Genomic DNA, 13,978 nt, shown 5'->3' with positions numbered 1-13,978 from the left:
TGGTTAGTGTGTGGAAGAGGGGTTCTCTCGTGCTCACTCTCGGGTGGAGGGCCATGTGCGAGCAGTCGCATGAGCAAGGAATTGCAGGACTACCCCTTTTCCACCTTTACTATGGTCAACAACACGTTCTAAGTGCTGATTTTTTTAAGAATGTGAATGACAACCATATTGTATCTTTCATATTTTGTCGAATTGCTTTTCCTTTTTAATGCCACAATTCATGAAGTTGTATTTCTCTTTCAGAGTCGCATGCACTCTGACTATGACATGTGCAAGCACAAGTCGAAGGATTCCATCGCCTCCAATACACTGGATTCCAGGGCACCGGTAGATGCCCTCTCCGATGCCCTTTGTGACGAGACTATAGCCTTGACCTTCTTGGACCCTGAGCAGCAGCCGCTCATTGTGGGCCTGGAGGAGGACGAACAAGACAACGTAAAGTGTGGGAACGAACCAGCTCAGGAGGCAGCGTCGACCGTGGCTGTGACGGTGGCAGCACACACAAGCGCCACTCGTCACTCATCCCTGCCAGACCCTGGTCCCACCAACCCCTCAGAGATCCCCTTGCTGCTGCTGCGGCAACACATGTCAGACCCGGGTCTTCCAGGGAGCTAAGCATCTCTGGGAATGTTTTTTTTTTGGTCTTTTTTTTTTTAAAGCTGCTTTTAGTTTCATCCCGACTTCCTCGACGACTCAGTTCTCCAGAAAAAAAAGGTCTGGATTGAGCCGTAATTCCCCAGTTACCACACGCTCAGGGTTAATGCAATCGGAGGCTGCTTCCATTTTGTACGACTTGCAGGATATTCAGCAAGGAGGCGCATAGTTTTATGTGGTCGCAGGCTGAGGGTACTCAACGCTGAATGTGAATTGCGAGTGTATGAGTTTTTGTAAAAACGGTAACACACAATCCTGCCATGCAAAAACATTCGAAGACAGATGCAGCAAAGATGACTACAACTTTTACCCGACTCACCCAAGATGCTGGATTCACAGACACCTGAGGATCTGCCATCGCGGATCATCTGCTCTTTGCTGACGAGCAGCACTCGTGGTGTATCCTCAGCGAGTTAGAGACATTTGTGAAAAAATAAGTGTAAACATTTACTTGTAGGTCAAAAGTGAAAGCACATGGCAACTGGAGAAAGCCGTTGGTGTGGTGTGAAACATATCAAAGTACGTATTCACTGTTTCTCTATTGGCACAAGTTTCAGTGCTGACCATGTATTACACGGGCAGGATATTGAGAGCAACTGTGGGAACTGTCGAGAGATGATGGTGGCCTATGATCTGTTATGTCAACAATTTTGATGTTGACAGTGAAATGTCAATGGTGTATGAATGTGGGCAAGAGAAGCTTCCCGATGTCACATCAGTATTATTGACTCGGCTACTTTGGCATCCCATAAGGTGTTTTATAGCTGAGCCAGTAGAAGATCATACTTGCCATAAGTTAACAAAATAAATAAAACGTATCCTCGCTCCAACTATGGTCGTGCATGCTGAGGTTTTAATTTTGTTAAGTTTTTGTAAATTACTGACACTAGATTAATCTCGTTGCTGTGGCATTAAACATACTATGAATGCATTATACTAAAATAATCTACCATGCATAACCATGAATTACTCTTGAGTGTAAATATATAACATACAGTACATGCACACTTTTATGAATGTACATACCTTCACTGTACATTAGAAACATAAATACGTTCTGACATGTGACAGTCAAATGTATGCAATGCTTATGATGACAGGTTTTAATATTTAAGGTTTATTTTACCAAGTTTTTTTTTATATTCTTTACACTGGCGGTTTTTGACGTTCAACACTGTGCAATTCACTCCTTCATAAGGCTGTTAGATGCCTTCATATGTTAGTGTACTTGAATGTCGCTTGCTTTAATCCATTATATGCAATAACAAATTAAAAGCCGGTAGGCTGAACACTTCACTTTGCTTTGCTGTTATAAGTTTGACCCATATTGCATAACTTGATATTTGCCTGCTTTGCAAATTAGCAAGCAAATCATCTGTTGATGCAGACTCGCCAAAGCTTGCCCAATCAAACGTCAGTTGAAATACTGAATCATCTCATTAAGCAATCGCAACTGCAAATTTACATGACCTGTGAATGCAACATTAACAATTTATCAACATCCCTCGGTGTTTTTTGGTTTACCCACCGCGTGTTTGGCATGAAATCCAACGATCCGCGGCATCATCCTGCGAGCTTCATTTAGGAACTAAAATTGGACCGCTCATTTTATCCCTTGGTACGCCCAAATCGGTTACAGCTAAGAGGGCATGCAGCGAAACATCGGACATCATTCCTAAACATGCAGCACAACCTGAAAACACATCTGAGAGATATATACCAGCACAACCGTGAAATCGTACACAGTAGTATAGCACAAAATTAACTTTTCTCTAAAATATTATGTACACTGATACACGTACTAAGATGCATTCAGTGTAATTTTTTTATTGTTTTATCCTGAAATTTGTGCAAATGTCACTGTAATGTGCTGTATATTTAAAGGTTATTGTAGTGAATGCACTATTTTCATGCAATATAAGACATGGGACTGAATTTTGTTGGACTTTTTAAGCCTAAAAATGCACAAAAATTGCACAATGTTTTTTTTCCTCCCCAACTTCGTATATTTCTTACAGAAATGTAGCACAAATCTTTACCAGCAAGCCATTGCACACTGTGGTGATGCTGTATCGAAATAAAGCAAGAAGTAAATCTTTCCTTCATGTATAAACAAGCCATGGCATATACTGTTTTCATCTTTTTTTTTATTAAACTTCGTTTATTTTGTTGTAATCTGCCACAACAATTGAGGACTTTAATTTGAAGTTAACCATATTTTTCCATCCAAGATGCAAATGTCACGAGGGGGAAAATAAATGTCCTAAAAATGTTAATGTAGCAATACTTTCGTTTCCATGCTGCCTGCTTAAATGTTGACGTTTCCACAAGTCCAGTGTAACGATGTTGCTTTGTTGTTAACGAGTAAAATCTTAGTTTCATAGGGGCAATGACTCCTATATTGGTAATTTTTTTCTTAGCTTTGAAAATGCAACACAATGCAAGGGCGTTTGCTTCATAATGGTTTTTCCACATGCAGTTCATTTCAGCGACGTATTCACCTCCTCCAGAAACCATCCTCCTTCCCTTAGAGAGCGTACACAACATACATGTTTTGTACCCCGTTTGACCTAAACCAACAATGGTCCATCGGACGCAGGAGCCATCTGAAATCATTTGTGAGCTTGTGTAAAAAAATGTAAAATTCAACATTTACACAATTTGAGTGCCAATGTTAAGCACAATGACACAACGTAAAATATTTTTTTAAAATCCTACCTTTATTGTTGTCAAACGCCATTGCATGAAAAATAACCAAATGTAGCACACGTGTGTGTATCTTTAGTGACTGGTGCATATGAAGATAACATTGTTCATACAGTATAAGCTGCATAGTCCAGTGGGTGAAATAATGGACTTGTTTAACCCACGATAAACTAAAATATAAACCAATAAAAAATGCATGCTGCACTGCACATTACCGTTACGCATGAAAAAGGTGTTAATTACAGTACATAGACCTAGATATTTTGCATTTCTTTGAATATATTTAATCATTTGTAGTATATTTATCTGCACTTTAAAAGTTATGCATTGTTTTTCTCCTGTACTGTAAGTGGTCAGTGCATTAGGTCACCAAACGTTTAGATTATTTTAGACTACATTTTGAGATTAGAATAATTTTCCAAATATTTTTTAACGGACAAGATGTATGAACAAGTACATTTTTGGACTTCTATTGGTGGGGGAGGGGGGGTACCTCTGCAGTTTGTTCCCAACGTACTCAATGGGTGTGAATATTATTTTCCTTGTGTTTAAGGGTTGACAAATTAAACATACTAGAATAATGAATTTGATCATTTTCAAAACTGTAACTGAATAAAATCTATGCAGATGAAAATTATTTTCCCATCGTGTTTGATGTTTGCTTCCGACTCTAAACATGCAATGTGTTTGTGTTCTCAAATACAGGTACCCTTGCTGAGCCAACCCCCATTTTATTAAATAACCTTTGGATCCAAGTAGAATCTTACCTATAAAAGAAACAAATGTGTTCTGCAGATTGCATGTGAAATGCAAACTCAACACTAGTCAACCCAACGGAAACGACGCCAGTGGACATTGCAAAACCAAAGCACAATTAACTTTGTAAGACATTCCTGAGGTGCTGGCCAGTGCTAAAATACCCCAGGCTATCGTTGCAAACGGTTTAGCAATAACTGGATAACTTAATTGACATGTCCACATTGCTCGGTCAATGGCCAGGGTTAACGGCGGCGTGGTGTATTCCGCAAATATGCCCGATTGAGGGTGGGCACAAGCCGGCGTGAGTAGGTTAAACGTTGAGTTTTATAAGGGCACCACGGAGTGACCAACCCCTCCCCACCCAGCCCCACCGCTCCCATCCCTCACCCAGCCCCACCGCTCCCATCCCTCACCCAGCCCCACCGCTCCTATCCCTCACCCAGCCCCTCCGCTCCCATCCCTCACCCAGCCCCACCCTCCCCACCCAGCCCCTTCCCACCCAGCCCCTCCCCACCCTCCCCTCTCCACCCAGCAGGACGGACACAATAATCCCCTGTGGGCTGGTGGAACCAGGAGGTTCCTACCAGTATAACACAGCTCTAGAGTTAACAGGCAATGAACCAGTGGCATTCACTGCTTCAAGGCGCTGTACAAGCAGAATAAACATTTTGTTCTTGGACAGCTAGACAAGAAGAGCCAGCTTTCTCGTGATCATTCTTGTGGCTCCAGCTTCATCATCAGATGGAGGGGCAGGCGATCCTGCCTCTTCATCTGCATAAATCCACTACCGCTCACCGCACCTCTGATTAGCACGTTTGGAAACAGTGCGAAAGAAATTCAGCATACATACAAGAGGCCTCAATAAGACAAGTTATTCAACCATCTCTGGTGTTTGTATTGATTCAAATGTATGTTAACCTATAATCATATGCATTTTTGTACATTTCAAGACACTGTCACTTTTTTCTTCCAGAAATTTTAGCTCGGGGCACAACACCTGATTTTATTATAGTTCGCTTTAAGTAATTTCAAGTTAAGGAGCATTTCTCATGAATGCATCCGTTATGTATAGCGGGAGATTCCTGTACTTTATATGCATGAACATATTTAAAGATAACGTAAAGTGAAATATATATCCAAAAATAATGAAATTGGACATTTTTCGAGTTTAATGAATTTACTTTTAAATGCAAGTTACCCTTTGCCCAGTAACTTGCTGTTGAACTTTTATGATCGCACTAAGATGCATACATTTTTTACGCATATAAATGTTAAACATTTAAAAACACAAAGGTGTAAATAACAGTTCGGCAAAATGCGTGTTACGTTTATTAAAAAGTTCGTCGTGGTAATTACAACTGGCAGCAAATGAGAAATCCTCTCTGGTGCGGTTGAGAAATGCGTGTTAAGCCCCATCTCCAGTGACGGTGTCTGAGTAGTTGAATGTCACCAGTTTGTTGTCAGCGCCACCACTCAGCAGCATCTGAGGAACACGAGGTAAGCATGATCAGAGGGCTGCCACACATGGATAGATAAATGCAGTTGCAAACAAAACAACGAACATTCGTAAAATTCAACTGTATTGTAAAATGTGATTTGTTTGTGCTAGACGTACATTATTTTCAGCCCATTCCACACACAATATCTTCTCTTCGTGTGCTGCCATGTCGTATAGGGGAGCTTTGGGGCTGAAAAACAATGCAATATGCCGATTATAAAACCTGTCCACACGGCATGTATTTCATGACACCTTTGACAGGTGTTTCTATGAGAGAATCTAAAAGTTAATGCAAAAGCAACAAGGTGTGTTCATAAACTCATATCAGCGCTGGTACAAAAATGGTTGTGCACACGTATTCAAAATTGAATTTGGCCATTAACAATCCAGAAAAGGGGAAAAAAAAGTGGATTGGCCACATTCTCAGAGATGAAAGCTGGATGACTGAATTTCTGGAAAGGTTTTTAAAAGAGGCCCAGAGGCAGAAGAAACATACAAATATTTCTTGATAACTTTAAGTAAAGGGGCCATGACAGTGATATGAAGAAAGCTCGATATCAAACAGGATGGAGAGCATTATATTAAATGACCTTCCACTTGTCAGAGGACTGATGAAGAGAAAACGTGTCCGTGCTGCACCACTCATCACCGCTGGGTTTTACATACCTCCTAGTGTCCCACAGCTTGACCATCTTGTCAATAGCGCCCGAGATGAGCTGCTTGTCATTGTGAGGAGACCACTTGACACTCGTCACCCAGCCCGTGTGAGAGGTGAGCGACAGCTGTACCAAGGAACCACCTGGGAAACGAGACGAAGAGTTGTATCTAAAACACTGCGGCCTCCCTATCCACTTTCTCACTGCCTCGCAGACTAGGCGGTCGTCTAACGCCTGTATAATGACTAAATTAGCATCCAGAAGTGTATAGAGCAGTTTAACATAGTGAAAGCTAAGGTGATGCCCCAACTCTTGATGGCGAGTCTTCAAATATCACACAGGTATTTAGTGCAAGAGAGAAAAACAATTACACATATTTTATGTGCGCACATCGTGTTGTTTTCTTATTCTGAGAGGTGCAACTCAATATTACAATGTTCAACAATGGAAGCAACCTCCAAGTTGATGAGCATGACGCCACTCAAAGACAAGAATATACCGTGCCCAAAGCCAATACCTTTACTGCGTGGGTCCCAGATGCGAATGTGTCGGTCGGTGCTCCCAGACGCGATACGTTTACACAGAGGCGAGTAGGAGATGCTGTTTACCACTTTGTTTCCAGCCTGTAAATAGTAAAAAAAAACACGTGTGTGTAGGTTTTAACCAAAACATTTTTAGCACAAATTTCTATCACGCCCAACTATTCCATTTTCAAGTAAAAATGAACTTCGAATGGAATTCTTGGCCAACTCACTAGCGAAGTCTTCTGCTCTCCAGTCTCGGCGTCCCAGAGTTTGATTGTGTGATCCCAGGAGGCACTGCAGATCTCCAAATCTTCCGACCACAAAACGGAGGACACGGCTTCATTGTGACCTGAAATCGTCATAATGGGTGTCTGCAAGGGGAGATAAAAGGACACAAAAAATGGAATGATGTGACTTGCGGTGTTGAAATGCGACTGTGAAACGTTTGTATTACTCTGGAAGAGTAACTAGAGCGATCTAGTAGACACAGCAGTTAAACAAACCCGAGTGAGCCCCAGCTTTTCCATCTTCTGCTTCTTTTTTGGTCTTGCACTACTTCCTTCTTCTACCACATCTTCTTGGTCGTTTGGAACTTATAGAACACAAAGGAAAGAATGCAATGTATCTCATTATTCGACATGTAAAGTAGAAGCTGGATATAAGAACACCATTGAAATGCTTAGTTCTGATATAAGCAAACACAACCTTACACACTGATGGAAATAAAAAGGGAAAGTTTCATAAATATATATTACAAACACAGAACCGTCTTCAACGATCTACGGCCAATATGGAAAAATGATTATCTAGGAGGCCCTTCCGCCAACGGTGGCGTGAGAAATTGCAGGGCTGCACCTTTATTCAGACATTTATATACATACAGTATTACACTTCATAAAAAAATATTTATAAAATGTCTTACCTGCAGACCAAATTTTAATCATCTTGTCCCAGGAACCACTGCAGAACTGGGAAAATAAAATACATCAATATGACTTCATTTAAAAGTACAACTTCAGTTAAGACATTTAATATATCTAAAAAGAGTTGGGCTATGTGATTATTAACATAATCGATCCCTGATTATTGGTTCCATTATTCAATTCGTCTGGTAAAAGGTTTCAATTCTGTTTCCACAAATGATACTGGATAGACGAGGGGTGGAACTTGTAGATGTAGTTGTCATCATCAGCCGCGTTACGCTGGGCATGGCCACCAATTTTGAAGGAGCCCAAGCAATTGACCACAAACAAGTTGTCGACTATAAGTTTTACTTGGCAAATCCACTTAAACGTCCCCGCTCTAAATCTAACACGTGATGTACAGAACGTATTTTTAAAATGACATTTCTCCACGTAAAAATCTATTGCATTAACCATTTCGCATTCTTAGCAGAAGATGAACACGTTGATGCCTCCCGAGCGACAAGAGGTAGGTGTGCGTGCGTCTCGGCTGGCCCGGTGATTATTAGCGTGGCGGCACCTTGGTGTACGTGTTGTTCACAGCGACGGCCTCCACGCTGCCTGCGTGTCCTCGGCAGCAGTGACGAGGCTTCGCCTTGTTCTGCCGCACATTCCACTCCCAGATGATGGCTGTCTGGTCCTGGGAGGCCGTCAGCAGCAGACAGGATTCCTCGCCTGCGAACGCGGCAAAAAATGGGACTGTTTTTATCTTAACAGGTGACGATGATAACTTCGTGTGTTATTGAAAGGACTTGATGTGCGCCCTTTTGTAAAGGCTACTCTGGGCAGATCAATGGTAAATAAATAATGGACGGGGGACAGCAGGAGATCTCAGAGAAACTGTTTCACTTCAATATCCATCAGAGAAACACAGATATTCGCGAATTTTTTTTTACCAAAAATGAAAAGTGCACAAAGTAGCATGGAGAGATCCTCCCTTGGAATTATACTGAGAGAGAAAGAAAAACATTGATCAGAGAACAAACACAAAACCAGAGACATAGCAGTAACATTTTAAAAGGTAATTAGAGTTTGGGCAGGACACATTACGAGAAAGGTGATGGCCAATGGATGTGACTCCGGATGGAATAGAAGCCAAAGGAGAAATTGAATCCAAGAAGACAACCCCCGAGAAAATGGAGTGATGAGATCAGTTTACGTATGGGAGTGAGGTTGATGGTAGCAACAATGGACTCTGATTGATGATCATCATTTTATATAAATAATTGAAGTATGAAAAGGAAAATACTGGCTTTGACAAGTCAACAATTAGCTTACAATGGCAATGCAATAACAGTCAATTTGTAGTTGTTTTTGCATACTTGCATACAGACCTTTATTAATCCATTCAACGTCCTTCACCACCTCCGTGTGACCACTTAACGTCGCCAATGCCTTTCCATCTGTAGTCCAGATACGCCCCGTCTTATCGTAAGACCCTGACAGAATCCTGCAACGAAGCACACATATTGCTCACTTTTCCTATTCACAACACTCTAAATATAACCATAACATGTTATGTTTGTTAAACTATTTTACAGCCTTGTTTGTAAAGATTCCCATGTTCAGGTAAATTGCCACAAATATAACACTTAAGTGGGCTTAACAAACAGATTTAATACAACAACAAAAATCTGTGCTTCATGCCAACCCTATGAAAAAATATAAAACTTACCAATCATTACATACTTTAACAGCACTGACCCAGTCATCATGCAAAATGCATTCCTCAGGCTGTGGTGCTGTGAACTTTTCGACATATTCAACTTCCACCACAGTTTCCTGAAACACAGAATATATGGACACATCAGCTTTCCAAGTCAATTGGCTGTACTTCCTCGGGACACGTAATCATTCTTAGCCACCTTAAATGGACCACAAGTTTCAATACTCAAACGGGGAGTTTACTAGGTGGGCACAACTCCAGACTGAGGATTCGTTGCAACTGAAGAGTCACACAGCTTATATAGAATACCCTCTACTAAAATTTCACATTTGTGTATGGCAATATGTGTGTGTGCTAAATGCCAATGTCAGGTTCTAATAAGCACGAGAGGGCTTGAGAAGAGAGTTTGTGTAGTTGTGTTATTGCACCATTGAAGTAGTGCAGATTACAGTGATTGTCTACATGTCCATAGCTTGGGTTGCATGATCACAATCGCACTGTGGCTTGTCTTTCATTTTACATTCATCAAGGAGGTGTGCGCATCGGCCTGGTGATCTTTTGATGTGGCTGGTGGTTACACCAGTGTCTTTGAGGAAATATCTTCCTATTCTGACCATTAGCTTAATATGTAAGCTCACTTATAAATGTTAAGCGAAAAGGATTTTTTGTTTTATTTCTTCAAATGTTAAATGGAAATGATTTGTGACCCACGATCATCCTTTGCTCACCGTGGAGATGCCCTCCTGCTCCATGTGCTTGCCAAGGGTCATCCGCAAAAACTGCCCGCCGATGAGGAAGTCAAACTCCACATGCTTGTGTTCTCCTGCACCACACGTTCGATAACGTCACCAGTTCGCGAGGAGCAAATTAACTGTGCTTTGTGTAATTCATCCGTAGGAAGTGTCATCGTTGTGTTGCATGGGTTTACACTAGCCCCCCCCCACCCATTAAATCGGATGGCATTAGAATTTGTGCACATGAGCGTGTTGGCGTGACTTGTAATTTGGTTTATATTTAACCAGATGAGAACTAAAAAAAACCAGAATAGTGTCACGTGCAAAGCGAAACCGGTTCCAAAATGGCAAAAAGGAATAAAACAAAACGCCATGCAAGTAAATTAAAACTACTGCACACATATATGCATCCATATTAAACAAGACAACATCCCCTTGGCTTCGTCAAAGTACTTTAAAAACAGAGTAACATTAAGCTTGAGACGTGCGCGCAAAATTAAGGTATTCGGTATACGGGCTCGGACACACAGCAGGTACACAAAATGTCACATGGAATTGATGCGTTTGCATCCACCTTGCGATTAAAGGGCTCGACTCACCTGCCTGGGCCTCCAGCAGTTTGTTGATGAGGTTGCTGAGGTCAGTGACCTCAGCCTGGGCCACCACCGAGAAGGGGACTGCGTCCACCTCATACCTGCACCAAAGGGGGTTTGAGAGAGAGAGCATGAGCCCTGGGGATGCGAATCCTCAAAGCACACGAAAGCTATTTTCCATTCACAACAAATAGTGGGGCATTCTTACTTAGATCGCCTTATACGAGGCGGACATCTATAGGAGCTTTTTTGCCAGTATCAAAACGATTATATATTTGCACGTCATGCCACAAGTACGTATGGTTAATGCCTTGCAAAATGTATCTATTTGACGTTTGAACATTTAACGCATGTTTTATTGCCAGAGAGGGCAAAACGTATTTTTTTTTTATCAAAGTGGACACAATTCATATTGCACAAAATAATCATTAGCATCGCTGTGGACAATTTAAATTACAAAACAGAGTCGTAAGAGGTCTCCTTTCCACATCTGTTCCTCCACATTACAATATAAGTTTGTATTTCTTTACACATCTCACTCAGCCACACGGGCTTTCGGCGAGTGCATTAGTTCAACAGCATCGGCTCAACACAAAGCAAACTCTGGAACCGGTTTCTACAATTCAAGAAAATCGTTTGCTAATTCACGTGTTACTCGTCGTGTCGTTCACATATTATTGGACTTGAATGGATTTTGCATCACGATGGGGCAGTCACTCATAACACAGTAAAAATACGAAGTAGCAGCAGCAGCAACACTGCTACAATGCAGTCCTGAGATGACTATTCCCCCCTTAGATAATTAAAAACACTCTCATTAGTCGCCTGTGCCAACTAGAGTCTCTACCTCGCTTATGGATGTAAGGGAGCACGTGGGAGTTGCTCGATAAACGCAATTCAGTTGTTGGTTGAACGACAGATTTTAGTTTGTGTACTCACTTTTTATTTTTCGTCACGAACCTCGCCTGCACCTGAGCCATTGCTCGGCAAACACACGAAGCGGGATCCCGACGATCCTCTACAGCCGTAGGTACAGACTCTGGTCGCCCGTAAATAAACGAGTGAGCGGTGGTGATTATGATGATGATGGCAATGAGTTTGGTGATTAGCCGTGTCGCGACGGTCGGGATGAGCGATACCACTCAACGCCCAGGCTGTGGCCGGCCACAATGTAGTTCACTCAACGATGATACGCTAATGGATGTGTGGACGTGTAAAGCAGCGACGACGACGATGATGATGATCCAAGTGATAGAGGCGAGAGGGATGATGAGTGAGAGCGCCCCACGTGCTCGCCACGCTGCGAAGAGGGGGCCCGGCACTGAACACCCCCCACCCCACCCCCAACGCGTCATCACCGTGCGACTAGAGCGGCCACAACCACGTGCAGCGCACCGGAGTGAACACGAGGGGGCAGACACGTGTAGTGGTGTACAAGAGTAACCACTAGGGGACAGACACGTGTTGTAGTGTACAAGGGTGACCACTAGGGGGCAGACACGTGTAGGGGTGTACAAGAGTGACCACTAGGGGGCAGACACGTGTAGGGGTGTACAAGAGTGACCACTAGGGGGCAGACACGTGTAGTGGTGTACAAGAGTGACCACTAGGGGGCAGACACGTGTAGTAGTGTACAAGGGTGACCACTAGGGGGCAGACACGTGTAGTAGTGTACAAGAGTGAACACTAGGTGACAGACACGTGTAGTAGTGTACAAGGGTGAACACTAGGGGGCAGACACGTGTAGTAGTGTACAAGAGTGAACACTAGGGGGCAGCCACGTGTAGTAGTGTACAAGGGTGATCACTAGGGGTTCAGACACGTGTAGTAGTGTACTAGGGTGAACACTAGGGGGCAGCCCACGTGTAGTAGTATACAAGAGTGAACACTAGGGGTTCAGACACGTGTAGTAGTGTACAAGAGTGAACACTAGGGGGCAGACACGTGCAGTAGTGTACAAGAGTGAACACTAGGGGGCAGACACGTGTAGTAGTGTACAAGAGTGAACACTAGGGGGCAGACACGTGTAGTAGTGTACAAGAGTGAACACTAGGGGGCAGACACGTGTAGTAGTGTACAAGAGTGAACACTAGGGGGCAGACACGTGTAGTAGTGTACAAGAGTGAACACTAGGGGGCAGACACGTGTAGTAGTGTACAAGAGTGAACACTATGGGGCAGACACGTGTAGTAGTGTACAAGAGTGAACACTAGGGGGCAGACACGTGTAGTAGTGTACAAGAGTGAACACTATGGGGCAGACACGTGTAGTAGTGTACAAGAGTGAACACTAGGGGGCAGACACGTGTAGTAGTGTACAAGAGTGAACACTATGGGGCAGACACGTGTAGTAGTGTACAAGAGTGAACACTGGGGGGCAGACACGTGTAGTAGTGTACAAGAGTGAACACTATGGGGCAGACACGTGTAGTAGTGTACAAGAGTGAACACTAGGGGCAGTCACGTGTAGTAGTGTACAAGAGTGAACACTAGGGGCAGTCACGTGTAGTAGTGTACAAGAGTGAACACTGGGGAGCACACATGTGTAGTAGTGTACAAGGGTGAACACTAGGGGGCAGACACGTGTAGTAGTGTACAAGGGTGACCACTAGGGGGCAGACACGTGTAGTAGTGTACAAGAGTGAACACTGGGGAGCACACATGTGTAGTAGTGTACAAGGGTGACCACTAGGGGGCAGACACGTGTAGTAGTGTACAAGGGTGACCACTAGGGGGCAGACACGTGTAGTAGTGTACAAGAGTGAACACTGGGGAGCACACATGTGTAGTAGTGTACAAGGGTGAACACTAGGGGGCAGACACGTGTAGTAGTATACAAGGGTGACCACTAGGGGTCAGACACGTGTAGTAGTGGACTAGGGTGAACACTAGGGGGCAGCCCACGTGTAATATTGTACAAGGGTGAACACTAGGGGTCAGACACGTGTAGTAGTGTACAAGGATGAACACTAGGGGTCAGACACGTGTAGTAGTGTACAAGGGGGCAGACACGTGTAGTAGTGTACAAGGGTGAACACACTAGGGGCAGTCACGTGCAGTAGTGTACAAGAGTGACCACTAGGGGGCAGACACGTGTAGTAGTGTACAAGGGTGAACACTAGGGGGCAGACACGTGTAGTAGTGTACAAGGGTGAACACACTAGGGGGAGACACGTGTAGTAGTGTACAAGAGTGACCACTAGGGGGCAGACACGTGTAGTAGTGTA

General features: G+C 43.3%; 2 protein-coding genes across 2 annotated transcripts in view; one reads left to right on the top strand and one right to left on the bottom strand.

Moving 5' to 3' along the window:
- LOC144940961 (voltage-gated inwardly rectifying potassium channel KCNH2-like) overlaps positions 1–2,432 on the top strand; it is a 146,327-nt gene extending 143,895 nt beyond the window's left edge. The window contains exon 17 of the mRNA XM_078867454.1: positions 244–2,432. Within this exon, the coding sequence (XP_078723580.1) occupies positions 244–615 (372 nt within the window). The 3' untranslated portion in view covers positions 616–2,432. The remainder of the gene's footprint in view (positions 1–243) is intronic.
- Positions 2,433–5,390: 2,958 nt separating this feature from the next.
- Positions 5,391–12,080, bottom strand: WDR12 (WD repeat domain 12). The gene is made up of 13 exons (XM_078865131.1): positions 11,692–12,080; positions 10,759–10,853; positions 10,154–10,248; positions 9,435–9,541; positions 9,094–9,209; positions 8,280–8,434; positions 7,720–7,765; positions 7,301–7,389; positions 7,028–7,168; positions 6,791–6,896; positions 6,284–6,416; positions 5,735–5,807; positions 5,391–5,602 (listed from the first exon to the last, which is right to left on the bottom strand). Exons 1-13 carry the CDS (start codon positions 11,730–11,732, stop codon positions 5,525–5,527), a joined length of 1,275 nt encoding a protein of 424 aa, XP_078721257.1. The 5' UTR covers positions 11,733–12,080; the 3' UTR covers positions 5,391–5,524.
- Between the last annotated feature and the right edge of the window lie 1,898 nt (positions 12,081–13,978).

Source organism: Lampetra fluviatilis, chromosome 2 (genome assembly GCF_964198595.1).
Source record: "Lampetra fluviatilis chromosome 2, kcLamFluv1.1, whole genome shotgun sequence".
Lineage (NCBI taxonomy): Eukaryota > Metazoa > Chordata > Hyperoartia > Petromyzontiformes > Petromyzontidae > Lampetra > Lampetra fluviatilis.
Note: the sequence above shows the minus strand (reverse complement) of the source record. Positions and strands in the feature narration are given on the sequence as shown.

What these genes read in the sequence shown, in the direction of transcription:
- WDR12 (XM_078865131.1), bottom strand. Translation starts at nt 11,732, where the DNA reads ATGGCTCAGGTGCAGGCGAGGTTCGTGACGAAAAATAAAAA. An exon ending in AGCAGGAGGGCATCTCCACG is followed by an intron (nt 9,542 to 10,153) that starts GTGAGCAAAGGA and finishes TCTGTGTTTCAG; the next exon opens with GAAACTGTGGTGGAAGTTGA. An exon ending in AAAAGCTGGGGCTCACTCGG is followed by an intron (nt 7,169 to 7,300) that starts GTTTGTTTAACT and finishes CTCCCCTTGCAG; the next exon opens with ACACCCATTATGACGATTTC.